This window comes from Myotis myotis, unplaced genomic scaffold (genome assembly GCF_014108235.1).
Source record: "Myotis myotis isolate mMyoMyo1 unplaced genomic scaffold, mMyoMyo1.p scaffold_m19_p_8, whole genome shotgun sequence".
Taxonomy (NCBI): Eukaryota; Metazoa; Chordata; class Mammalia; order Chiroptera; family Vespertilionidae; genus Myotis; species Myotis myotis.
In genome coordinates this window covers 31,713,336-31,740,393 of record NW_023416390.1, presented here as the reverse complement: position 1 = coordinate 31,740,393, position 27,058 = coordinate 31,713,336, and the positions used below count along the sequence as shown (strand labels likewise).

The window sequence follows — 27,058 nt, the reverse complement described above, 5'->3', positions numbered from 1 at the left end:
CTCTCTTCTGCCCCGCCCACAGGGTAATCACTTTCACCTTATTCAGCAGATCAGATTATTTTGGCATTACTTTCATTATTTTTGTATAGCCTGCTTGATTTCTGCTTCTTGATTTTTCAGTTTTAGACATTATTCACAAACTTTTCAATATAGAAGAAGAGAATTTATTTTTCTTTCCACATACACTCTTCCCTTAATCAAACCCACATAATCGTTCCAGGCCCTCATCCTCCCAATAAAGTTACATAATAAACTATCAGCATTAACTATTATGATTATGTAGATACAAAGTGTTACTTTTTTTTCCTACACAACTTTTATTTTCACTGAATTTAATAACTGTCTTGTTTTAATTTGCTGGTTTTTCTGTATACTATGTACATTGATCCACTCCAAATTACCAACTGTATAGAACAATGGTTCTCATGGTCTGGGGACTCCTGGTGGTCTCTGAGACCCTTTCAGGGACCCATAAGGTCAAAACTATTTTCATAATAGTACTAAGGCATTATTTGCCCCTTTCCGTGTGTTGACATTTACACCAATGGTACAAAAGCACTGGAAGGGAAAACTGCTGTTGCCCTGGCATGAATCCAGCCATTGCAACAAAGGGTACCAGTGGTCAAAAAACTCATCACACTTCACACTCTCAGGGAAAAACAGCTAGTTCACTTAAGAATGTTTTTGATTAAGCAGTAGAAGTTATTAACTATATTATGTCTCAACCCTTTAGTGCTTGTTTTATCACTTAACTGCATGCCAAAGTATGATGATTATCTTGAGGAAAAGCATTTATATAACTTCGAGTTGTGAGATAAACTGATTGCTTTTTTTTATGGAATATCACTTTTACTTGAAGGAACAACTGACACACAAACTATGATTATTTGGCACTTCAAGGAAAACAACTGACATTATTTATTGCCAATGATAAAATTTGAACTTTTACAAAAATTTGAATTTTGGAAACCTTGTATCTGACACATAATACACACATTTCCTAAAAGACTTGTCTAAGATCAGTAGTAATATTAACAAATGTGATTTCTTGATACCATATAATGAAATGTGTCCATATTTAGAAGATCAGTATAACAAATGATCTAAATTTCTAAATACATGATAAAAAATCATGCATAAAAGACCATTCAGAGTGTAAGACAGACCAATAGATTATACTATAACCCAGTAAAAAAAAATCAATTGATATTATATTAGTCTGCTAGAGCTATCATAACAACATACCACAGACTAGGTGGCTTAAGCACAGATATTTCTCTCATTTCTAAAGTCTAGAAGTCCAAGATAAGGTGCTAGTGAGTCAGCTTCTGGTGAGAACTCTCTTCCTAGCTTTCAGAAGGTCATCTTCTCACTATGTTCTCACATGGCAGGGAGAGAGAGTAAGCCCTCTGGTTTCTTCTTATAAGGGTACTAATCCTATCATTTTTATCAGGGCTCCACCCTCATGACCTAATTTAGCTTTAATTATCTCCTTAAAAGCCCTACCTCCAAATACAGTCACATCCACAGTTAGGGTTTCAACGTATGAATTTGGGGAGGAGGGAGGCACAATTCAGTCTATAGCAGATATGGTTTCAGATTCTAGATTGCATTTGACATTTAAGAGATTACTGTCAAATTCTTGTGTAGTATAAACAAATATCCACAATTATTTGAATAAAGCTCTTAAGACACTCCTTTCTTTTTTAACTACATATCTGTCTGAAGCCAGATTTTCTTCACATACTTCAACTAAAAGAACTTATCCCAATAGATTGAATACAGAAGTACACGTGAGAACCCAGTACAATGTCATCTAAGACAGACATGAAATTTCCAAAAATGTAAAAAAAACACTTTTCTCCTAATTTTGTTTTAGAAAATAGTTATTTTTCACAAAATGTTCTTCATATCAACATATAATGAATTGAATTAATTTTAGTTAAAAATAAGTGAATGTCTAAAATTTAATCAGTTTTTATTTCTAATAGGGTAAGCTACATAAAAGATCTTTGAGGTCTTCAATCATTTTTTAGTGCAACAGGTCCTGAGATAACTGCCTGAGATAAAAGCTTGATAACTGCCAGACTAAATCATTTGTCAAGAAATTCAGATACACAAATATTTTAACTATTTCATTTTCTCAAAGATATCTCTCCTAGAGCCTTCTACACCATGTAGAGCTATATCTTAGTAACTTTCTTCACCATCACCTTGGTTAGGTGTCAACAAGTTATGGCGTGTGGGCCAAATCCAGCCTGCCACCTGTTTTTTAAGTAAAGTTTTACTGGAACACAGCCATGCTCACTCATTTATGTATTGGTTTTTGTTGTTTTTTACTGCTACAAGGGCAAAGTTGAGTAGTTGTGACAGACACCAAATGGCCTTAAAGCTAACAATATTTACTGTTTGGTCCTCTATGGGAAAAGTTTGTCGACTTGTGATCTAGGTGATTTTTTTACTTCTTTCCTGTGTTGGTTTATTTGTTTCTTAAATCCCATGTCTTCCTCCTTCCTGATTTACTCCTTCATTTTGGTGAAGCACATCTTCTGGTAGCTTCTTGAGAAAGGGTATATAAGAGGTACTTTTTTTTGAGACCTTGCGTATCTGAAAATGTCCTTTTCTACTCTCACATTTTATTGATAGCTTAGCTAGGAACAAAATTTTAGCATAGAAATCACAGTCTTTCAGAAATTAGAAAGCTTTGCTTCACTGTCATCTAGTTTCTAGGGTTATAATAAAAAAGCCTTAAGTTAGTCTGAGTTCTGATCCACTCTGTGTGACTTTTTTTTCTTTTAACTCTTAGAAGCCTAAAGGACCTTTCTGCGTTCTCAGTGTTCTGAGATTGTAGGACAATGTGGCTTGGTGATGATGCGCCTCCACCACTGTGCTGGACAGTGGGCTCTTTCAGTCTAAACAGTCAACCCTCTAGTCGGGCACTTCCTTGAATTATTTCTTTCCCTTCTGTTTTTTTGTTTGTTTGTTTTGTTCTCTATTTCTGAAACATTTATTGAACAGATATTGGACATCTTGGACTGGTCCTATAATTTTCTTACCTTTTCTCTCTCTTTCTGGGACAATTCCTCAATTTTATCTTTTAACCATAAGTTTGAATCTTTATATCTTCTAATATGTTTCTAATTTCCAAGAGCTTTCCCTCCATCCCCCAAATGTTTATTTTTAAAAGTATTTAGATCTTGTGATATAAATGTTTTCTTTTAAACAATTATTTTAGGATATAAACAATAGTTTTGTTTCCCTGTATAGTCTGTTTTGTTTAAGTTGCTATTTTTCTGTTTGCTTGCTTTGGTTTTTCTGTATCATGTTAGAGGCTTTCCTCTTGGTTGTCTCTTCATACATGAAAGCAAAATACTACAAGGCTGATTTTTTGTGAAATCCTAAAATGTTCTGCTTGTGTGAGTGGAGCTGATTGTCTACAAGCTTTACTACAGAGCAGCGGTTCTCAATCTGTGGGTCGCGACCCCTTTGGGGGTCGAACGACCCTTTCACAGGGGTCGCCTAAGACCATCCTGCATATCAGATATTTACATTATGATTCATAACAGTAGCAACATTACAGTTATGAAGTAGCAACAAAAATAATTTTATGGTTGGGTCACAACATGAAGAAATGTATTTAAAGGGCCAGAAGGTTGAGAACCACTGCTATAGAGAGATACACCTGAGCTGTTGGTTCAGCAATCCTGAGGTTATTATCTTTAAATCTGTTTCACTACTCAGATTCCTCAGAGAAAAAATTTTCCCACCTCCTGACTCAGGATATAGACTGAGCTACCAGAATTCTGGGGATGACTGGGGAAAGAAAGCTGGGACTCTTAACATTCAGTGTGCCAAAGTTCACTCAATCTCTGCTAAGGGACCATGCCATCAAGTGTCCCCTAGTTCAAACAACCTTTACTTTATCCTTCCCAGGGAGTAAATTTCTGGTCTTCTTCGAAATTATGGGAGGGGCAATCTTTTAAATAAACTTTCAATCAATAGAGCTAGTCTTCTCTTTACACACCTCTTTCCCACTTTAGAGATTTACCTGGTGCTATCAGTTTTTGAATTTCTTTAGGGTTCTGCTGTGTAAATTGGGTTTTCTTGGCTTTCTCTATTGCTGGCACAGGATTCAGCTTTCTCAGGACTGCTAAGTCAGTTACCACTCATCCATCTGCTTCCCAGCTTCCAAAATTTTGTTGCCGTTGTCTCCTCTCCCATTCTCTTTGTCCTTGTGGGTTTATGTCTTAAAAAAAATCTCTTCACTGTTGTTTTAAGTGAGGTTTTGGGAGGGAATGAAAGCAAATGTGGGTACTTGATCCTCCATCTTTATTTGGAACCTCTTTATAATTAAATATCTTTTTTTCTTTCATTTAATTTTACAGCATACACATTTCCCATGTTCTTACATGGTCTTTGTAACAACTTTAGTAATTGCATAACATTCCACTGAGTTGGAACCATGGCTTACTTAATCATTACTCCATTTTTGAGAGTTTACTGTTGTTTCTGTTTGGGGGAGGGAACTAGTTTTTCCTAGAGTCACCTTTCATTTATCTGTCTCATTTATTCCCTCTATTTAGGGAATGCTTGCTGACATTCTTCACTTCTCTGTTCTCAGTCTGTGGTTTCATCACCTTTGCCTTGCTTATGGAACTACCTTGTGCAAATCTAATTCATCTTTAAATTGCTAGGCATCCCACACAATGATGCAGCACTAATCTTTCTAAAAGTCACCTTTCTCATGACACTTCAGAGGAACCCTACACCTACAATTCACTAGTGACTGACACTTGTGGCTCCCCATAGTTTGATTCCAAAGTCACCACCTTTCCCCTGAATCTCATCCTTCAAACAAAGACCTGCTGCTCCTCCTGCCACTGCCAATCCACATTCACCTTCACTTATACCCTATCTACTGCACTAAGCTTCCCCAAGTGACTTTGCTTACACAATTGCTTCCTTCACCTAATAGATAAGAAACAAGTACTTGTTTCTGAAAGCTTAGGGTCTGTCTTGCCTTTTAAATGGATAGCAGAGGCTAATAACAAAAACACAACGGCAGGAAATTAAAAATGGTGGTGGAGTAAATGGATGCTGCACAGACATGCTCATAGATCCAAACTGGAATTACAACTAAAATACAGAAAAACTTACTGAATAATCAATGGAGACACGCTGGAGAACCCTGATAACCGAGAACGAAAAGTGGAGACCGCAGAGAGGCTGGTAGGAGGGGCAGAAAGGGCTGACCAAGCCCCCATAGACAGCAGCTGAAGTTCTGGAGAGAAATCTCAGCTGTGGGGGTTGCCACTGAAAACTCTGGGGTCTAATTCCCGAGGTGTGCCCCACGGCAGAAAACACCAGAACTGAGAAGGGTATCCACATAAGATCTGGCTGTGAAAAACAGTGGGGTAGCTGTCTGCCAGAGAGAGATGGCTGGAAATTCAGGCACCCTCTTAAAGGGCCAATGCATAAAAGTCCATGTGGAGCCACCCATCTTGTGCTCCAACAGAGGAACAGCAGAGTGGATGGAGCTGGGTGAGCAGACACCAGGATCAAAGGCTCTGGATCAGAAGGCAGACACCCCAGTTTCTTGTGCTGAGCCATTCCCTCACACAGCGGAGGAAATCCTTCTCAAGCAGGTGATCGCATACAGCGTTGCCTGGGGGGAAGACAGCTGACCCACTCTATTGGAAAGAACATTGCCCCTTACAAGACTGAGAATAACAATTAGCCTTCAGGCAGAAACAATTACCCCATCCTGCTGAAAAAAAATTTGCCACACCTGTGGATGATTGCCTGAGGGCACATCAAGAGGAATCCTATCAGTCTGCAGCCAGAGGCAGTCTCTGGAGACTTTGAGTCTTTGCCTGATCTAATTAGTCAGAAACAATATTCGACACTGTCCTGCACTAGAGATTGAGAGGTGTAGCAGATCTACCTAGTACATAGTCACAAACCCAAACAGGTACCAAAATGAGGAAACAAAGAGACAACCCACAAATGAAAGAACAAGAGAATTCTCCAGAAGAAGAGATAAAAATGAAATGGAGATAAGAAATTTATCTGAAACAGACTTCAGAATAATGATGGTAAAGATACTGAACAGCATGAGAAAAGATATAGCAACTATGAAAAAAGAACAGTTAGCAAAAAAAGAATGAGATAGCACAAATAAAGAACACATTGGAAGGAATACACAGCAGATTAGGGGAAGCTGAGGACTGAATCAGTGAATTAGAAGACAGGATTGAAAAAATCACTCAGAGTACCAAAAAGAATAAACAATTAAAAAACAGGACAGCTTAAGGGAGCTGTGGTACAATGTGAAATGTAACAATATTAGAATAGCAGGTGTGCCGGAAGAGGCAGAAAGGGAGAAAGGGATAGAGAATGTGTTTGAAGAAATAATGGCAGAAAAATTCCCTAACCTGGTAAAGGAAAAAGTCACACAAATACAGGAGGCACAGAGGACCCCAAGCAAGAAGAACCCCAACAGGCCCACACCCAGACACATCATAATTAAAATGTCAAAAATCGTGCTCACTTCGGCAGCACATATACTAAAATTGGAACGAAACAGAGAAGATTAGCATGGCCCCTGCGCAAGGATGACACACAAATTCGTGAAGCGTTCCATATTTTAAAAAAATTAAATAAATAAATAAATAAAATGCCAAAAATTAAAGACAAAGAGAGGATCTTAAAGGCAGCAAGAGAAAAGAAAACTGTTACCTACAAAGGAGTTCCCTTAAAGCTGATACCTGATTTCTCATCAGAAACTCTACAGGCCAGAAGGGAATGACATGAACTACTCAAGGTAATGGAAAGCAAGGATCTGAAACCAAGATTATTATATCCAGCAAGGATATCATTCAAAATAGATGGTCAAATAAAGAGCTTCCTGGACAAAAAAAAAAGGGGGGGGGGGCTAAAGGAGTTCTTCATACTAAGCCAGCATTACAAGAAATGTTAAAGGGACTGCTGTAATGAGAAGAAGAAATAGAGAGAGAAAACTAGACATACAGAATTAAAATGGCAATAAACAAATACCTACCAATAATAACCTTAAGTGTAAATGGATTAAATGTTCCAATCAAAAGATATAGGGTAGGTGAATGGACACAAAAACATGATGCTATATATATATATATATATATATATATATATATATATATACGCTGTCTGCAAGAGACCCACCTCAGAACAAAAGACACACACAGGATGAGAGTGAAAAAAATTTCCATGCAAATGGAAAAGAAAAAATAGCTGAAGTAGCAATACTCATATCCAACAGACTTCAAAATGAAGGCCATTAGAGAACCAAGATGGCGGCATAGGTAAATGCCTATACTTGCTGCCTTCCACAACCACATCAAAATTACAACCAAAATGCAGAACAACTATCATCCAGAACCACAGGAAAGCTGGCTGAGTGGAAGTACTACAACTAGAGAGGTAAAGAAGAAAGCACATTGAGACTGGTAGGAGGTGCGGAGGGCCAGAACGGGCTGGTCCGGCACCCGGGTGTGCCGCTTTTTTAATCAGGAGGGAGATTGCCTCTGCAGAGGCCGCCTGGAGGAGCAAGGGATCCCAGTCCCATACCAGACCCCCAACCCAGGGTCGCAGAGCTGGGGAAAGAAGTCCCTATGGGCTGTAAGAACTATGGGCTGTAAGAACTATGGGCTGCAAAAACCAGTGCGGATTGGGGCTGAGTGACACACAGGCCATTGGAGACCCAGATGCTCCTCTTAAAAGGCCAGCACCATGAACTGAATTTACAGGCTCCCACTTCCTCTGAGCTCCAGTGCCAGGCGAGGCTCTGGGGGACCCAGATACATACGGGGAGAAACTGTACTGTCTGGCATCAGGGCAGGAACTTGGGGGTGGCTTTCTTCCGGACGGAGGTGCTCCCAGCGGTCACTGTTCCCATGCTGGGACCTCTCTGGTGCAGGACTCACTGGTAGCCATATCTGTTTGCTCCTCCCTGGTGATTACCCAAGACCCTGCCTCATCCAATTTACAACCCCACCCAAGCTGTGCCCAGCGGCTTTTGCATATGAATGGTCTTTCCTTTCTCAGGCTAAAAACCAGTCAAACAAGCTGCAGCTGGGTCGGGGAGCCTCAAACCTATCAATAAAAGGCCCAAGACCCGGCACCAGCACCAGCCTGCCTTGCTTCACAGCTGGGCCTCCTCTGGTCACTGCCAAACCCAATACAAAGAGGAGGAATCTGCAGATCTCTCTGTAGTTCCTGCTGGATTGCCCCAGGCAATGGCTGACTTTGCACCTCCCTGGAGACCCAAGAGGCAGTGTACCCAATGGTCAGTGTGAGACCATACCAGATTACAACTAATCACATCCATAAGCGACACACTCAAGGGGCAGACTCAGTGAGCACCAAAGCACCACTGAAGCAAGTCCTGCTCCATAAGGGTGTCTCCTGCACAGCAGCTCTGCCACTGTAGTTGCAGCTGGTCTCCACAACCAATTGGCCTGGAGGTCAATTCCTCCTAGAGACACCAACAGCAATCAAGCTCAACTACAACAAAACTGTGCACACAGCCCACAAAGGGGTGTACCAAGAGTGTCCATCTCAGGTGAGTGGGGAGGCTGAGCCACTGGGCCCTATAGGACACTTACTACACAAGGTCACTCTATCAACTCTAGTAGACTTAGCAGCTACCCAATACATAAAAACAAACACAGGGAAGCAGCAAAAATGTGGAGACAAAGAAATATGTCACAAATGAAATAAATGGAAGAAAGCAAACTACTGAATATAGAGTTCAAAACCATGGTTATAAGGTTACTCAAGAATCTTCTAGAAACCTCTGAGGAACTTAGTGAGTATGCCAAAAAAAAAAAAAAAAAAATGGAAAAGGTCCAGTCAGAAATTAAGCATACACTGACTGAAATAAAGAATAATATACAGAGATTCAACAGTAGATTAGAGGATCTCAAGAATCAAATCAATGATTTGAAATACGAGGAAGCAAAAAACATCCAAGCAGAAGACAAAAAGAAAAAAGAATCCAAAAATATGAAGATAGTGTAAGTAGCCTCTGGGACAACTTCAAGTGTACCGACATATGAATTATGGGGGTGCCAGAAGAAGAGAGAGAACAAGATAATGAAAATCTATTTGAAGAAATAATGACAGAAAACTTCCCCCACCTGATGAAAGAAATAAACTTACAAGTCCAGGAAGTATAGCGAACCCCAAACAAGAGGAATCCAAAGAGGACCACACCAAGACACATCATAATTAAATTGCCAAGAGCAAAAGACAAAGAGAAAATCCTAAAAGTAGCAAGAGAAAAGCAGTTAGTTACCTACAAGGGAGTGCCCATATGACTGTCAGCTGATTTCTCAACAGAAACTATGCAGGCCTAAAGGGAGTGGCAAGAAATGTTCAAAGTGATGAATAGCAAGAACCTACAACCAAAAATACTCTACTCAGCAAAGCTATCATTTAGAAATGAAGGTCAGATAAAGAGCTTCACAGATAAGGAAAAGCTAAAGGAGCTCATAACCACTAAACCAGTATTATATGAAATGCTGAAGGGTATTCTTTAAGAAGCGAAGGAAGAAGAAAAAGGTAAAGATAAAAAATATGAACAACAAAGTGACAACCAATAAATATCTATCAACAAGTGAATCTAAAAATCAAATGAATAGACAATCTGATGGACAGAATAAACTGGTGAATGGAATAGAATCAGGGGCATGGAAATGGAACAGACTGATGATTCTCATAGGGAAAGGGGTGTGGGGGTGGGAAGATATTAGACAAAGATCTTATATGCATGTATGCATTACCTATGGACACAGACAATAGGGTGGCGAGGGCCTGGGGTGGGGTGGAACTGGGTGGAGGGGTGCTATGGGAGAAAAAAGAGGGACATCTGTAATAATCTCAACAATAAAGATTAATTTAAAAAAATGAAGGCCATCACAAGAGACAACAAAGGTTATTACATAATATTAAAAGGATCAATCCAACAAGAGGATATAATCCTGGTAAACATATATGCACCCAATATAGGAGCACCTAAATATATAAAAACACTGCTAGAGGATTTTAAAGGAGAGAGTGACAACAGTACAATCATAGTAGGGAACTTTAACAACCCACTGACTTCACTGGATAGATCTTCCAGACCAAAAATTAACAAGGGAACAGTGACTCTAAAGGAAACATTGGATCAGATGGATTTAATTGACATTTATAAAACATTTCACCCCAATGCAGCAGAATATGCATACTTCTCAAGTGCACATGGATCACTCACAAAGAAAGATCACATGTTAGGACACAAAACAAGTCTCTATAAGTTCAAGAAGACTGAAATCATATCATGCATCTTCTCAGATCACAGTGGAATGAAATTAGAAATCAACTACAGTAAAAATGCCCCAAAACATTCAAACACATGGAGGCTAAATAGCATGTTATTAAACAATGAATGTGTTACCAACGAGATCAAAAAAGAAATAAAAAACTTCCTGGAAACAAATTAAAATAAACACACAAAAACCCAAAATCTCTGGGACACAGCAAAAGCACTCCTAAGAGGTAAGTTCACAGCACTACAGGTCTACCTCAAAAATCAATAATAAACTATTTAATCCTACAACTTAAAGAACTACAAAGAGAACAACAAGAAAAGCCCAGAGTCAGTAGAAGGAAGGAAATAATAAAGATTAGAGCAGAAATAAATGACATAGAGACTAAAAAAACAATACAAAAATTCAATGAAATCAAGAGCTAGTTCTTTGAAAGGATAAACAAGATTGATGAACCATTAGCCAGGTTGGTACAATATTCGCAAATCAATAAACATGATACATCACATGAACAAATTGAAAGACAAAAATCACATGATTTTATCAATAGATGCAGAAAAAGCATTTGACAAAATCCAACACCCATTTAAATATATTCTATCTAATAAAAGAGAAACATGCAAATTGACCATAACCCTGACACCCTTCCCATTGGCTAATCAGCAAGATACATGCAAATTAACTGCCAACCAAGATGGCGGCTGGCAGCCAGGCAGCTGAAGTGAATAGGAGGCTTGCTTGCTCCAGTGAAGGAGGAAGCCAAAGTTCCCCGCCTGCCGCTGCCAGCCTCTGAGCTGCAACTCTAAGAAACAATGTTGCAAATATAGAAGCTAAACATTCCCCAGAAACCTGCTTTCAGCCAGCCAGGCTTCAGCCAGCAGGATCGCAGCAGTGTTACAATTATAGAACCCAAACAAACCCAGATCCCTGCTTTCAGCAGCTGAGGTCTCAGAGCTGGGGCCAAGCCTCAGAGCTAAAGCCGGCTCTCAGCTCCAGTGACAGCCATAGCAGGTAAATAAATCACAGAATACAAAAGAAAAAAGAAAAAAGAGAAAAAGGAGAGGTTGGGAGCCTCAGTTGCCCGCCAGCCTGAAAACAGCCATCATCCCCTCACCCAGACTGGCCAGGCACCCCAGTGGGGACCCCCAACCTGAAGGGGGTGCGATCAGCTGCAAACAGCCATCATCCCCTCTTCCAGGCTGGCGAGGCACCCCAGTGGGGACCCCCACCCTGAAGTAACAAGATGGCGGCTAATTTGCATACTGAAGGCAGGCGGCAGCAGGCAAGGTTGTCCGCGGTCCGGGACCCAGATCTGTGACCCTGCCGGGCGGGGGGCAGTGCTTGAGGCTGTCCGCAGTCCGGGACTGGATCTGTGACCCTGCTGGGCGGGGGGCAGTGCTTGAGGCTGTCCGCGGTCCGGGACCACATCTGTGACCCTGCTGGGTGGGGGGCAGTGCTTGAGGCTGTCCGCGGTCCGGGACTGGATCTGTGACCCTTCCCGGTGGGGCGACAGCTCGCACAGGGGTGGATCGGCCAGGGTTGGGCAGGGCAGGATGCCTGGCTTCCGCCCAGCCTCAGTCACTCTGGGCAGGTGAGCAGCGCAGAAAGCCTCTGGATAGGGGAGGCAGGCCGGCAGAGGGCAGCCTGTACTCCCCACATGGCGGTGGTAACAGCTGTGAGCACGCCAAGTGGAGCCTGAAGGATGAGCTGAAGTAGCGCCTGCAGGCCATCAGTGCCCAGGAGTGGCTGCGCAAGATCCGCCTCCTGGCCCAGAAGGTGCAGGATTGCAGGGACAGCCACCGTGGCGGGCCAGACTGAGGTCCTCCTGGCCACACCACAGGGGTTTGCGGATCTTCAAAGCCAGAGGCCTCCGGTGTGCACATCCCCCCCTGGCATGCGAACATCCCCCAGCACACTGTCACCCTCCCGCGCCTGCAACAGTTGCAAACCAAGGCGTGCACAAGTTCCCCCCGCCTCTCCACCGCACTTCCATCAACCCAGGATGCCTAACACCCCCACAGGATATGCACACATCCCCTCTGATGCGCTCATGTCCTTTGGAGAGTGTCTGGGTGTTCTGGGTGCTGAAGGTGGGTGCCTGTGAGATGACAGTGAGAGGGCGGAGTGGTGATGCCCTGTTCCCACGGAGGCCAGTGCAGCTACGAGATCACCTCTGGGGGGTTAATGCAGGTGCTGAGGCAGGAGCAGGTGCAGACAGACACACCTGGTGGGCGCGGGCGGCCCTCACTGAGGTGCCTTCGGTCAGCGTTCAAGATCAAGAACCCAGAGGCGGAGAGGAATTCCATCCTCTCAGTGAAACAGTGGGATAGTAGGGGCGACTGTAGAGGAGGAATGTGCATTTTGGGTGCCAGCACCCATGAGCGAAGGCTGCCCTGACTGAGCCTCGCTTGCTTGGGGCCTAGCGCACTCCTGCCAGGCAGCGGATGACAGGACGTGCTTTTCTGAATTAATGAGAGAAAACGTTGATTCTCCTGCTGCCCACGAAGGTGGAAAGTGAAGTGGGGAGGCATGTGGGGAGTGAGTGAGGTTCCCTGTCTTGGGGTTCCAAATCTGCTGTTGGTTTCTTTCACCGCTGACTAGAGATATACAGGGTGTCCCCACAAAATGTATACACACTTTGAATACCTACTAATTCCAATGGTTTTAAGCATAAGAAAGAAACAACAATGGAGCTGTTATCTGTTAAAAGTGTGGGCACAAACAGGTAGTTGGACATTCCCAGAGGGGTCTCAGATTGGAGAGGGTGAAGGCCAGACTGAGGGGCCCCGTCCCCCCACCCCCCCCCACCCCAGTGCACGAATTTCGTGCACCGAGCTACTAGTATATATAGTTGATTTCAGAGTGGAAGAGAGAGGGAGTGAGAGATAGAAACATCAATGATGAGAGAGAATCATTGGTTGGCTCCTCCTGTACACCCCTTACTGGGGATCAAGCCCACAAACCCGGGTATGTGCCCTTGACCAGAATCAAACCCAGGACCCTTCAGTCCGCAGGCCTACGCTTTATCCACTGAGCCAAACTGGCTAGAGCCCAACACCCATTTTGGAAAAACCCTCAGCAAAGTGTGAATAGAGGGAGCTTATCTCACATGATAAAGGTCATAAATGACAAACCTATAGTGAACAGCATACTCAACAGGCAAAAACTAAAACCATTTCCCCTAAGAAAAGGAACAAGACAGGGATGTCCGCTTTTACCACGCTTATTCAACATAGTACTGGAAGTCCTAGCCATGGTGATCAAACAAGAAGAAGAAATAAAAGACATCCAAATTGGAAAGGAGGAAGTAAAATTCTCATTATTTGCAAGTGATATGATATTGAACATAGAAAACCCTAAAAAAAATCCACCAAAAAACTACTATATTTAATAAGTGGATTTGGCAATGTAGGAGGATACAAAATCAACACCCCAAGATTGATAGCTTTTTTATACACCAATAATGAATTCTTAGAGAAACTAAAAAAAAAAAATCCCATTTTCCACTGCAACAAAAAAATTAAGGTACTTAGGAATAAACTTAACCAAGGAGGTAAAAGACCTGTTCTCAGAAAACAAAAGGATGTTGAAAAAAAAGATAGAAGATATAAACAAGTGGAAGAATATACTGCATACATGGATTGGTAGCATCAACATCATTAAAATGTCCATACTACCCAAGACAATCTACAGATTCAATGCAATCTCTATTAAAATACCAACAGCATACTTCACAGAGCTAGAACAAATACTCCAAAAATTAAATGGAATAAAAAAGCCTCCAAATAACTGCAGCAATCTTGAGAAAGAAAAACAAAGTTGGAAGAATCACAATACCAGATTTCAAGTTATACTACACAGCCACCATAATCAAAACAGCCTGGTACTGGCACAAGAGTGGGCATATAGACCAATGGAACAGAACAGAGACCCCAGAAATCGACCCAAGCCATTATACTCAATTAATATTTGACAAAGGAGGCAAGAGCATACAATGGAGTCAAGACCGTCTCTTCTGCACAGCAAAAGAAACCAAAAACAAAACGCAAGGGGAGCCCACTGTATGAGAGAACATATTTGGCAAAGATACATCAGAGACCTCCAACCACATAGGACTTTGGTGAAGGAGTTTCACTAGAATTTTTAAACCGACTTCTGTGGGCAATCTCTTTGCTCCCTTTCCCCCTCACAAAGCCCAGTGAGTGGGATAGAAGTTCTTGTAGATAAAGAAATCCTGGAAGTGGCAGGGCAGGTATTGGGCAACATTTCCCAGGAACAGCCCCAAACCTCTGAGAACTGCCAAGGTCTCAACCACCTGTTTTCCAGTAACCTGGAGAGATAGGGAGAGCCTCCATCAAATCAGATGATGGCAGACAGGGCTCTCAGCATCTCCCTGCACATCCTGTCCAACTGATCTTCCAATGGCCTTGGCTTGAGGACACACCTCCCTGTGCTTCTGGCCTTGGGCTCTGGACTCGATGTTGTGTTTTGTTTTGTAATCTGCAGAGAGGGTGGGGGACTCCTTGCTCTGCTGGGTGGGATTGCTGTGGCCACTGCTGTCTGATGAAAATGAGTCAACAGGAGTGGGAGGTCCTGGAGGCCTTGCAATGGGAAAGAATGGGAAGCCACAGGAGGATTCTAAACAAGGCACAACTCAGTCAGATTCATCTTCAAATCTCATTCCGGCTATTATGTGGGAAGCAGCCATTATTCTTGTGTGTTCATTTGCAGGTGAGGAAGGAAAGTAAGTAAGTAAATAAACAAACAGACTGACAGCTTTCCAGAGGCAGCAGCTCTTATATGTTCTTCTCTATAGTGGCTGTTCCTATATCATCATCATCTACCACCATGGGACTCCAGCCCAGTGCAAGGCATACAGTAGGGACTTACGAGGGACTCACTGAGTGGAATGGACACAAGTCTAAGTTGTTACCTTGCCCTCCGAAGTCAGCGTCCAGATCACAGAGAAGGTCAGTTTGTCAGTCATGGGATTGAGGCTGCACAGTTCCTCACACAATGCCCTGGGAAGCATGGGGATCACCTGCAAATAGAGAACAGACCTGTGAGCACCTTTCTCCAACCCACAGGAGTTTACACAGCTTTAGAAACATCCCAGACAGCAGAGTTTTGATGAACAGCTTGAGCTTCCAAGGAGAGCTGAAGATGGAGGCAGCTCTTTCCCCCAAAGACTATCAGAAAGACCACACTATCTGATACTTTTCCATGAGCTTCTAAAGTTAAATAGGAATGTGAAATGAAAGGTAAGAATTGGTAGCAGGGAAAAAAAATACATTAGAGCAATGAAAAACAACTACATTTTACTATATACTAAAACTGAAGCTTTTAGACTCTAAAGTTTAGAGTCAAGGATGACTTGTACTTTAGGATATAACTATTTCAGTTGAACTATATACTTAAAAACCCAAGGTCTTACTCTTTAAGTCTTTAATTCATTTTGAGTTTGTTTTTATGCGTAGTGTAAGTCAGGGGTCTTTTGCACGAGGCTATACAATTTGCCCAACTTTTATTGAAAGAGACTATCCTCCCCATTGTGTGTTCTTGGCACCCTTGTCAAAAATTAGTCTTACAGTTTTCAGTGTATAGGTCTTTCATCTCCTTAAATTTATTCCTAAGTATTTTATTGTTTTTGATGTTAAGGTAAGTGGGATTGCTTTCTTTATTTCTATATCACCTCACATCTGTTATGGTGGCTATTATAAAAAAGACAACAGATAGCAAATGTTGGCAAAGATGTAGAGGGAAGGAAACCCTTGTACATTGTTGGTGGGAATGTAAATTGATACAGCTGCTATGGAAAACAGTATGAAGGTTCCTCAAAAAATTAAAAATAGAACTACCATATGATCCAGCAATCCCACTTTTAGGTATATATTAGAAGGAAATGGAACCCGTACTTCTAAGAGATACCTGCATTCCTATGTTTGTGGAGAAGCACGGGACTTGGTTGGAATGTCTGTAAGGAGGATTCTCCGAAAGGTCGGGGGCCTCTGGGGGGACCTTGCCAAAGGCAGTAGCCCCTACCTTGACTTTTCCAAACAAGTCAGATCCCCCAGGTATTTTACTAAGGGATCTGTTTAGTCTTTTAGACTCAACCTTGTAGAAGCATGTGCCTTCTCAAGGATGCTTACCTTGTTGATTGTATCTAGAGGTTAATTTTAGTTCAAGCTGTTATGACAATAAAAGCCAAAGAAGGCAGGCGAACAGGGCTATTTGGTGGTGATAGCCAAGTAGTGCCTTAGCCCTCTCTTTCACAGAAAAGTGTGTCAGAGCAATCCGCTCACCCATCGCTCAGGGTCTGCCGGTCAGCCCCAGCACATGTTCATTACAATATTATTCATAATAGCCAAGACATGGAAACAACCCAAGTGTCCACTGGTGAATGAATAGATTAAAATATGTGATATACGTGTGTGTGTGTGTGTGTGTGTGTCACAAATGAATGGCTAAAAAATGTAAACTACACACACACACACACATACTCAGGAATATTATTTGGCTGTTGGAAGGAAATCCTGCCATTTGTGACAACATGGATGAACTTGGAGGGCATAATGCTAAATGAAATAAGCCAGACAGAGAAATAAAATACTGTATGGTATCATATATATGTTAAATCTTAAAAAAAAAAAAAGCCCATTTCATAGAAACAGAAGCAGAGAGTAGAATGGTGGTTGCCAGGGGCTGGAGATGGGGGGTTGGTGGGTAAGATGGGAATAGAGAGATGCTGGTCAAAGGTTACATACTTTTAGTTATAAGATGAATACATTCTGAGGATCTAAGGTACAGCATGGTGACTACAGTAACTAATAAGATACTGTATACTTGAAATTTGCTGAAAGCAGATCTTTTTTTTTTGAGAGATCTTAAGTGTCCTCTCACCATATACACAAAAAAGAGTTAATTACATGAGGTGATAGATGTCTTAATTATCTTGACTTGGGCAATCATTTCATAATGTATATGTATATGAAATCATAACACTGTACACTTTAAATACATACAATTACATTTGTCAATGATTCTTCAATAAAGCTGGGGACAATACAAAGAATCTAAGGACTGAGTATAACAGAATTTCATCCAAGTAAAATTGCTGAATCAATGCTTTAGTAATTGAAAATAACACAACTGATCAAATCACAGGTTGGAACATTAATAGATATTCCAATGAAATATCCCTGAAAGGTTCTTTTTTTTCTTTTTCTGTTTTGTTCATCAGTGTATTTTGTTCATTGGATTCCACGTATAAGTAAGATCATGTGATACTTGTCTTTCTTTGACTGGCTTATCCTGAAAGATTCTTAAGTACAGGTTCTCTAGATGAACATTGTAGTCTACTAGTCACTCATTTTGCAGTGTGGTAAGCCCAAATTATTTCTTCCCTTTACTGATCTTTCTATCCCTTAACTGATACAATGGTATACCCTCTTTAATTAAAAAATCGATCTCTTCAACTGACTTACAGCTATTCTAGAATATTACTTATTTTCTCTAAAATTCCAGAGATGATTTGAATATCTCTACCCGGATTTCCTAGAGATATTTCAAACTCTCTCCCTCCTTCCTTTGAATCTATTCCTTTTCCCAGTTTTCTGGAACAATGGCATTACCATGCACCCCATCACCCAAACTAAAAACAGAGCATCAATGACCATTTGTTCAACACACTGCAGACCTACTTGATTTGCAGCGAAGTACAGGTAACATGCTACCCTGTGTGAAGTAACTGGAGTGACAGTAAGAGGGGCAACTATGCACTAGTTGATGTAAAGTTAGCTAGTTAAGTTTCTATGTCAGCAAAGGCAAAACAAACCCCAGGGTTTTCTTATTCTGTGTAAAGTGTCTGTACTTGTACCATTTCAGTACAGTAAATAACCTTGATATGGAAAAGTACATTCTAGAACTCACAGCCCACACCAGTAACAACTACTTATTCTAAAGGATGCCATATCTTCTTAATGCCTATGTACAATCTAATGACCACCTGCAAATGTCTGGTAACCGCTTTTATAAGATAACCACTTTTGAAATTTTTTCTCATCATTACTTTTATACCATCTGTTCAGATAACACTATATTTTCTTTAACTTACTAGTATTTAATGAATATTAAAATGTAATCTAAATTTTTTTCTTGTATGTATCAAGTGTTTTACAAAGTAATACATTTTACTTGCATAAACATATTGAACAAAATGGAGAAAGTTTCAGTACTATATTGTGCCATGATTGAATTGTAAAGATTTTACATAATTTCAGCCTTTGGATTATGCTATGGACTGAATTGTGTCTCCCATCCCCAATTTCATGTTGAAGCCCTAACCCTCAATTTGACTGTATTTGGAGGTGAGGTCTTTAGGAGGTAACCAAGGTTAAATAAGGTCTTAAGGGTGGGTCCCTGATCCTGTAGAAAGAGATAAACTCCCCCCCTGCCCTGCACATACACAAAAGGCCAAGTAGGACACTGAGCATGGACCCCCTCTGTAATGTCATTGCAACTTCGTTGTAAATCTAAAATTATTTCAAAATAAAAGAGTTTATTAAAAAGAAAGCCAGGAAGAGTCCACAGTAGGAACCAAATTGGCTGACACCTTCTTCTGGGACTTCTAGCATCTGGAGCTATGAAAAAATAAATGTGAGTTGTTTAAGTCCCCTCTTTGATATTTTGTATGACAGGCCAAATCGAGTTTGTTGGGGTGGATTCTTCTTTGGGCTGCATTATCAGATAATTATACCAACTGTATTTGGTAGCAGGCTGCTCACCCTACTAGTTAGGATTTCTTCTAAGTGTACAAGGCAGTATCTGATTGTGTGAGGCGAACGTGATAACCACTACACTACGGAAACGCAGCAGTATCTGATTGTGAATCACAAAACTGAGTATCTGAGAATGTAGCACAACTCCTGACTTCATGTATTAGTGCTTGTCAACAGAAAGTTATTGCAACTAAATGCAATGTGGTACTCTGGACTGGACCTTGGAACAGAAAGAAGGCAATAGTGCAAAAACTGGTGAAATCCAAATACAGTATGTGTTTTCATTAATAGTAATGTTCTGATGTCAGCTTTTTACTTATAGCAAACGTACATGGTACTGTGAAGATATTAACCAGATGTTAGGTAACACTATATATCGGAGTTTGGGGTTAAGATTGTATTTGCAAATTGTCTGAAAATCATTAACCAATAGCGTGATGTCCAGGTTCATCATCGGCACAATGCAGGAAAAAAGAGCAAAGATAGACTTGAGGTTTAATCCTGTACAAGTTGGGCAAGCTAGTCTAGTTCTCTGAGTCTCAGTTTTCTTATTAGTAAAACAATATTGAAGGTGCCCAATAAAAGTCAACTCCCTGGCCATCCCACGGTCTTCTGGGTCTTTGGTCACATAGCTCAGCCTTCCTCCAGTCTTTGCCCCAGTAAGGTCTTTAGGAGGTAACCAAGGTTAAATAAGGTCTTAAGGGTGGGTCCCTCACACCCCAATCAGAGCCACACTGACTTGCTCACTGTACACCCCTTCACCTGCCAGGCCTACTCACTGCTCTAGTTCTTGTTCCCTCTTTCTGGAATACCTGTATGGATATTTGGCATCTGGCCAACTTTTGCATATCCTTTAAGATTCAACTCATCACCATTTCTAAAAAGATTATACAGATTCCCCCAGGTGGAGTGTGGACTATGTTCTGTGTACTCCCCCACCCCACCCCCATTCTTTCAAAAAGGACTAGAGGCAGTCCTGAATGTCTGTCACTTACTCCATCCTTCCTGCTCTTCCACAGTGCTTCTGTAGCCCTTAACACACTCATCCTAATTGCTTCTTTATGTGCCTCTCCCCTCTACTAGAACATGCAATCTTTAGAAATGAAGACCAGCTCCAGCTCCTGTTCCCATCTCTCTTTCCAGCACCCGGCACACAGCAGGCACTTCTGGTTGAATGAATGAATGACTTTTGCTCGGGAAATGAATCACCTGTTTTTTTCTATGTTTACTGTTTACTGCATCAGAGAAGAATCTTATGAAATACATGGCAGACTTCTACTTAAACATCTTTACAAAAGATTTTCACAGGCAGGTAGTAGTTTAAGTATAAGATAAGCTGTTTTGGCTACTCTCCCCTAAAAACAATGGGCACGCACAGGGGCTGCCCTGGTTATAGACAAGCACTGCTTGGTCTCCTGTATCTTATACAGAAGATGACATTTTAACATTCACACTGCAATGTGCTGCCAAAGAACCTAAGTGCTCAGGAAGAAGTTAAACATCAAAACTTTTCATGTAGTATAATTATCTTTAAATTTTAAAGAGTATTCCTTTTAATAAAATTTCTTAGGGCAGAATTCAGATGGAATTCAGAGAAAACAGTCTTTATGTTCACATAGTTTTGTAAATAAATGGTTATTTCTATGTCTTTGAAAGGAAAATGAGTAAACCACAATCACATCTGTGGTTTGGCATGTCATGCTTTTCATAAATTGGGCCTGACTTCTGCTGAGGTCACTGGGAATGTGCTCTATGACATGAGGCACATGTATCAAGAACAGAGCACAGCAGGGATCCCCCTGGGAGATGGGGCTGGGGAGACTGGCAGCTGCTCCTGATGAGCTGCTTTAAATACAATCCTGTTATTTCAGGGAAGACCTGCCCGGACAACAGCACAGTGCCCCATGCACATTCATCGGCTGCGTGAAATCTGCCCTGGTACCTGGAAAGACTCCAAGGCAGGGGTGGTACATGCAGAACACGATGTGTAACTAGAAAGAGAAGAAAGGTCTCTGCAGGAGTTGAGAAACTGCTAGTTGTCATTAGCATCGTGCAGATGCTTATGCATCCCTGAGATTGTCCGCAGTTGAGTCCTGCCTGTCCTCATTAGCTTCACTACTCAGTATGGACCACGTGGCTATTTCTTTCAAAGTTCTCAAACTTGCTCACTTTCACTGTCCCAAGTCTACAGACCCACAGTTAAGCTTATAATCTGCCTTTCCTGCTTCTGCCATTCACAGCTGAGTGGTGAGGGAGGAAATCACTGGACCGTGTCAGGTGCACACCACTGAACCAGCCTTAGCTCCCACCCAGTGGAGGCTGGCAGTCTTTCACTTACATTGCTTAGTTCCTTCCTCTATGCCCCTCAGGCTCTATCCCAAAACTTCATTACGCACCTCAAACCTCCTGCCCAACTGCCTTCTGCCTCATTCTCAGCAGAAAACCTCAACTCTTCTTCACAGAGAAGGTGAGCACGTCAGACTCACCTGTTCCCAAGCATCCTTCCAGCTCTTTCCTTCACCAGTTTCTCCAGACTCCACCCCCTCTAACTTCACCTAAGTGCCTCAGTTCCCTGACACCTCACAAGCGTCCTCCTTGTCTAAAACCTGGCCTCTGTCTGGGCGTTTGATCCACCCCTCCCACCAACGCTCTTCTCAATCAGGTACCTGCTCTGCTGGTGTCATATCTTTCCTACAGACCATATACAAGGCCAATTTTAGCAACAATAGACAACACTGACCTCCTCCGTCTAGCTCTCCCCCTCCCTGAGTCCTCCCTTCACTTCTCAAAACAGTTTCGCTTCCTGTTTTCATTTCCAGCTTCCTTTCACATCTCAAGGCAATATGACATTTTAAAATTGCAAAAATTATATGTTCATTGTAGAAATTTTAGGTGACAACAAACCAAAACATGAGAACACAAAAATTCTGAGGCCCCATGCCTTAGAGAGTAAACAATGGTTACATGTTGGTACAGAACTTTTGTCTTTTTTCAGTGCACACATAAACAACTATATGTCAGGTAAAATATCACATATTATAGGTCTATGTATATTTTGAAACACAGAACTAGTGAACACTCAGACGCTCCTCTGTATTGGTCTTTATGGGTCTCTTCTCCTTCCCAGGCTCCCTCAACCCTGGTGCTCCTCTCCCTCTCGGGGCTTTGCTTTCCATTCTCTCTCTGCACATTCTCCCCAAGGAGCCCCTTCACCCCTGGGTGTGCATGACCACTGATACGTGAGTCCCACCTATATCCCCATCTCTAGCCCTGCCTTCCTCTCCTGGTAGCTCCAAACCCCTCTATTACACTGCCCTTTGCACACCCTGATTTGGACATTCCATGCCCACTTCAACTTTACATTTAGAAGGCAAAGGTCAGCATTTTCATCCCTTCACTTGTTCCTGTGTCTATATTTTCTTTCTCAGTTTAGAGCAGCACCTTATCCCAGTTAAATAAGCAAGCAAACAACACACACACACACACACACACACACACACACACACACACCCCACAACTAGGTATTACCTCGTGATTCCTCCACTCTCCTCTTCCCGCTATATCCCACCAGTATTCAGGTCTGGTAGGTCTGACCTTCTAAATCTCTCTCAAATGAGTCTTTCCCTCTCCATCTCCACTGGTAAAGTGTTGACACCTTTGTCTCTCTTGGGATATTTTCCAACAGTCTCCTAACCGAGCGGCAGAGTTCTGGAGTAGAAATTATTCTGGATAAGATTTCTTTATTAGTCTCCAGATTTCTACATCTTCTTAATAAACTCCACCCAATGATAATCTGCAATCCCACTTCTATTAGGGTACATTGCTTTTACCTTCCCCGACAGTTGATGAGCTAAATTCAGTAATTTGATTTTTTTTATTCATCCTGTTAATAAAGGAGGGCTCTGAGAAGTCTGCGAGCAAGCCTGGTCATGGCCCAGGTCACGTGTGGCCTAGGGCTCTCCAAGAGCAATGGGTACAACACTGGTATCCCTCCTCTAAGGAGCCAGCAAAGTCAGTGGAAGCTGAACTTTCCCATCTGCCTCACCCCACTCTTAGTTGTGTGAGATGGATTGCTAGATTGGGAGGGGAGGCAATTTGGAGGCAAATGTGAAACATTCTGTGCTCAGGATGTCCATTTTAGCCACAGGCTGCAGACATCTATTGCTCTACTTTTCCTGGGCTCCAGCTGGACGCCAGCACATCAGTAGACTCTATGATTCTGTGGAGGGTCACTCAAAGTCTCCAGGGGTCACAACTGAGGGAAAGGGATCTGGTACTGATAACTGTAGCCTCACTGTTCTTCAACCACATGGTTGCTAAGGGGATTGCCTATCTTAATCAAAAAAGATCATGTCACTTCCCTGCTTGCCCTCAAAATGAAGCCCAAGCTCTTTAGCCCACCATTCCAGGCTTCATCTCTTGGCACCCCCTGCAACATACACCCCAGCAATTCTAAACTACATACTGTTCCCTGAAAAGTTCCATGCTTTTCCTAGCCTCGGTCTAGAATGCCCTCTCTATACACTTTTGTCTACCTAGAAATTTTCTACTCATAATTTGAAGCACTGCTCAAAAAATCAATAGCTTTATAATACCTTCTTGGCTGTTATGGAAGCTCCTCTTACCACTAACCAGGGCAAATAAAACCTCTCTTCTCTATAGTACTTCCTCACCTTGGGAGTACAGGTAGCCCAGTGCATTGTAACTGTTTGTTACATGCCCGCCTCCTCGGACTTCCCAGGGTAAGATCAGCATCTCTGCCATTTTCATAAGCCTGGCACCTGGCACACACTGGAACTTGATAAATGCTAACTGGATAAAGACTAGTAGCACCTCAGGCAGCAGGAAAGGAAAGGGGATTAAAGGGTGCTAAATCTTCTTAAGCATGTTTCAGAGTCAGGATCAAAGTTGGGTCAGGGCAGAGCTTAAAAGCTGGTCATGGATAAAAAGGGACAGTGAAGATAGGATACCGACTTTCTAAGCATTCTGGACTAGAGCTTAAGAGAGCTGAGAGAAATTGATCATTTAGGTAAATACACCACTGCCCAAGGCAGCTGGGTGGGGGTACCAACAAGACTATAAAATCTTATATTAGCCTCAGAGAGCAGAAACATCTGCGAAAGCCACAGCGGGTAGGCTGGCCAAGTTCAGCAACGGGTTAGCCAGGACAGCCCTGTGACCAACAGAAAGGGCCACAGAGGGGAAGAATCAATCAGCTAGGCAAGGAGGAACAGGAGGTGACTAGCAGTGACAAGGGGCTACAATAGCTGAAGGAAGCCAGCTGTCAACAACTGGGTTGCCCAGAACTGGGAGGAGCTGTAGAGGCCTCTTCTGTCCCCCTCGGCTCAGGCCACTGCTGGCTCCCAAACTTCCCTCACACCTTCAGTGCCCACTGGCTGTCTGAGCCTGAGAACGTGGTGAATTTTCTCCTGAGGACTTCGAGGTTTTAACAATGAGGTGCACTCAGCTAGCTCCCAACTCGCACACATAAACAACTTAAAGGACAGAGATAATTCACTTGCCAACCAACATCTCTGTTTAAAGAATTTTCTTTTTCACATCAACACTTCCTTGAATTTCGAATTTGATCAACTCTGTGTTGCACAGTTTGACATTAACAAAACATCAACATTCTGACAACCTGCTGGGGTCAGAAAGGAACATCTTAAAACTCTTTGGACTCCACATTAAGACATGCTTCCAATCCCAATCTTTGATCTCTATTATAAAGCAGTACCAATAAAATATCGTAGAGATTTATGGGCGAACTTTCATTTGAGCTGTTTCACACCTAAAATAACACAAGTGCTTGGGCCAATAGGCAGAAATTTTTGGTTTAGGTTTCAACTGTTTAGGTTTTCTTTTACTTTTAAAACTCAATTCACTTATTTAAAAGAATTACCTTAAATTTTACAATTACATTATATTTCTCTCTCAGAGAAGACAGTGGGAAACATTAACTGGGTAGATGGCATGTCCTTCTGAGAAGGACAGTCCCAAGTTAGGGCAAATAGTCCCTAGCCTAACAGATATCTTTTGTTTAAAAAAAAAAAAAAGGTGTTATATCTTTTGTTAAAAAAGAAAAAAAGGTGTTTTTTCAAGGGATTTAAATGGACGATATTTAAATTTATCTTTCCTCCTGAGTAAACCCTAGTGTTAACAAGAATAACTTATTTCTGTGAATAACGTCCCAACAAAAAGAATTTAATTTAGAAGGCAGTAGGACAGTATTTGGACCCAGATCTGCTGCCCTGCATGCTGCACCCTCAAGCTTAGATTGCTCACTCACAGGTCAGTAGCATTGAATGAACACAATTAGTGCCACATTCCCTCTAGGTGGGAAAATAACTGGCACCCCCGCCCCCACCACACATATTTCCTCCCCCATCTGATGGAGTTGGGACAATGATTCTTCCAAGTGAGAGAGCAGAGGATCTGAGGAGGAGGAACGCAGCTCATCCAGCTTTTAAGACGACCTTTATAGGCAAAGTAAAGTGAAAACAGCAGAAGAGTTCCTGGACACAGTCCTTTAAGAAACAAAAACGAGTAGGAAGAAAGGTCAGAGTTGTGGTTCCAAGGAATCCGGAGGCACAGCTGCTGCTGTCCAAGGTTGTAGGCCGGCGCCACTGGCTCCTGCCAAGCTGGGGCAGTGCCGGCAGGCGGCAGGAGCCCGCAGCCATTCAGAGGCATGATGGCCCTTCCTCCACCCAGCTCCTGCTTTCAGAGCTTAGGAGCAGAGTCCCAACAATAAATTCTAGAACTGTGACAATCAGGAAATAAAAGAGAACAGAAAACATGCTTAGTTATTTGACCCAATTTTGTTTCATCATTTTCTAATTTTGAAACAAAATTCCTGGTTACAAAAAGAGAATGTAACAGTTAGATAAGAGAAAGACACCTGCTTAGAAGAACCTCACATTGTGACAAAAATTCCTAAATATTTGAATTTGAAGATCACAGTTAAACTTTTCTATGTGGGGAGAACATTTCTTTTATGCACTTTTATGTGGTGTGTAAAGAGATTGCTACTTTTATTTCTCTTTCCATCATAACATTATAGTTTTGTAGATAAAAGTGATTTTGAAGTCTCATCTCCCTTCCCTAAGAGGTCCTGCATTTTCGGGCAGGGGATGTGGATGAGACGTCTCCAACCTGAGGCTATAGTAAATGTCCATGCATTGCTAGCACGCGGCTGGGGCACTCAAAGTCAAATGACATTAGGTTTATTGAACGTGGCAGAGGTATGTTTGAAAGTCCATCTTCCACTTGTCACAGATGATGCCCATTAGGGCTGAGGTGGGGATGGCCCAATCCTGTGCACCAGAGCAGAGCTACATGAGGTCTTGGGTCTGAGGAAATCATGGGAACTTTCCATGATGGTTGAATTGAAGCAACAGAAGTCCTGGCAGAAGTGGGCTCCACAGCAAAGACAGAGAGGCTGAGAAACCCCTGATACAGTTGACGTCTCCATTTGTAGGAAGCCTTGGTTTCAGACTTGAAAGGAAGTACAGTCATCCCTTAGAATCCATGGAGGACAGGTTTCAGGACAATCCCCACAGATACTAAAATCCGAAAATGCTCAAATCCCTTATATAAAATGGTGTATGTAGCATTTGCATAGAACCCATGCACAACCTTTAACTCGTTTCTAGATTACTTATAATCCCTAATACAATGTAAATGCTATGTAAATAGTTGTTATACTGTATTGTTTGGGGAATAACAAGAAAAAAAGTCTGTACATGTTTAGTACAGATGTAACCATCACATGGCTAACTACATAGTACATGTCAGCAACAACATAACTGTTTTTCCCCCTGAATGTTTTAAATATGTAGTTGGTTGGATCCAAGGATACAAAATCAGTGGATACAGAGGGCTGACTGTATACTATAATAGCTGGGTAGTCTTACAAGCCTTGGGTTCCAG

The 27,058-nt window shown here is 41.9% G+C and overlaps 1 protein-coding gene and 1 non-coding gene across 14 annotated transcripts in view; one reads left to right on the top strand and one right to left on the bottom strand.

The window, feature by feature from the left end:
* Positions 1–27,058, bottom strand: part of DIS3L2 (DIS3 like 3'-5' exoribonuclease 2) — a 358,040-nt gene that overhangs the window by 89,495 nt on the left and 241,487 nt on the right. For all 13 annotated transcript variants that reach the window (XM_036319257.1, XM_036319258.1, XM_036319251.1 and 10 more), the window contains one exon: positions 15,286–15,393. In XM_036319257.1, coding sequence (XP_036175150.1) covers positions 15,286–15,393 — 108 coding nt within the window. The remainder of the gene's footprint in view (positions 1–15,285; positions 15,394–27,058) is intronic.
* On the top strand, positions 6,543–6,649 carry LOC118662392. Its single transcript, XR_004969747.1, has one exon. It is a non-coding gene; the product is annotated as a U6 spliceosomal RNA (small nuclear RNA).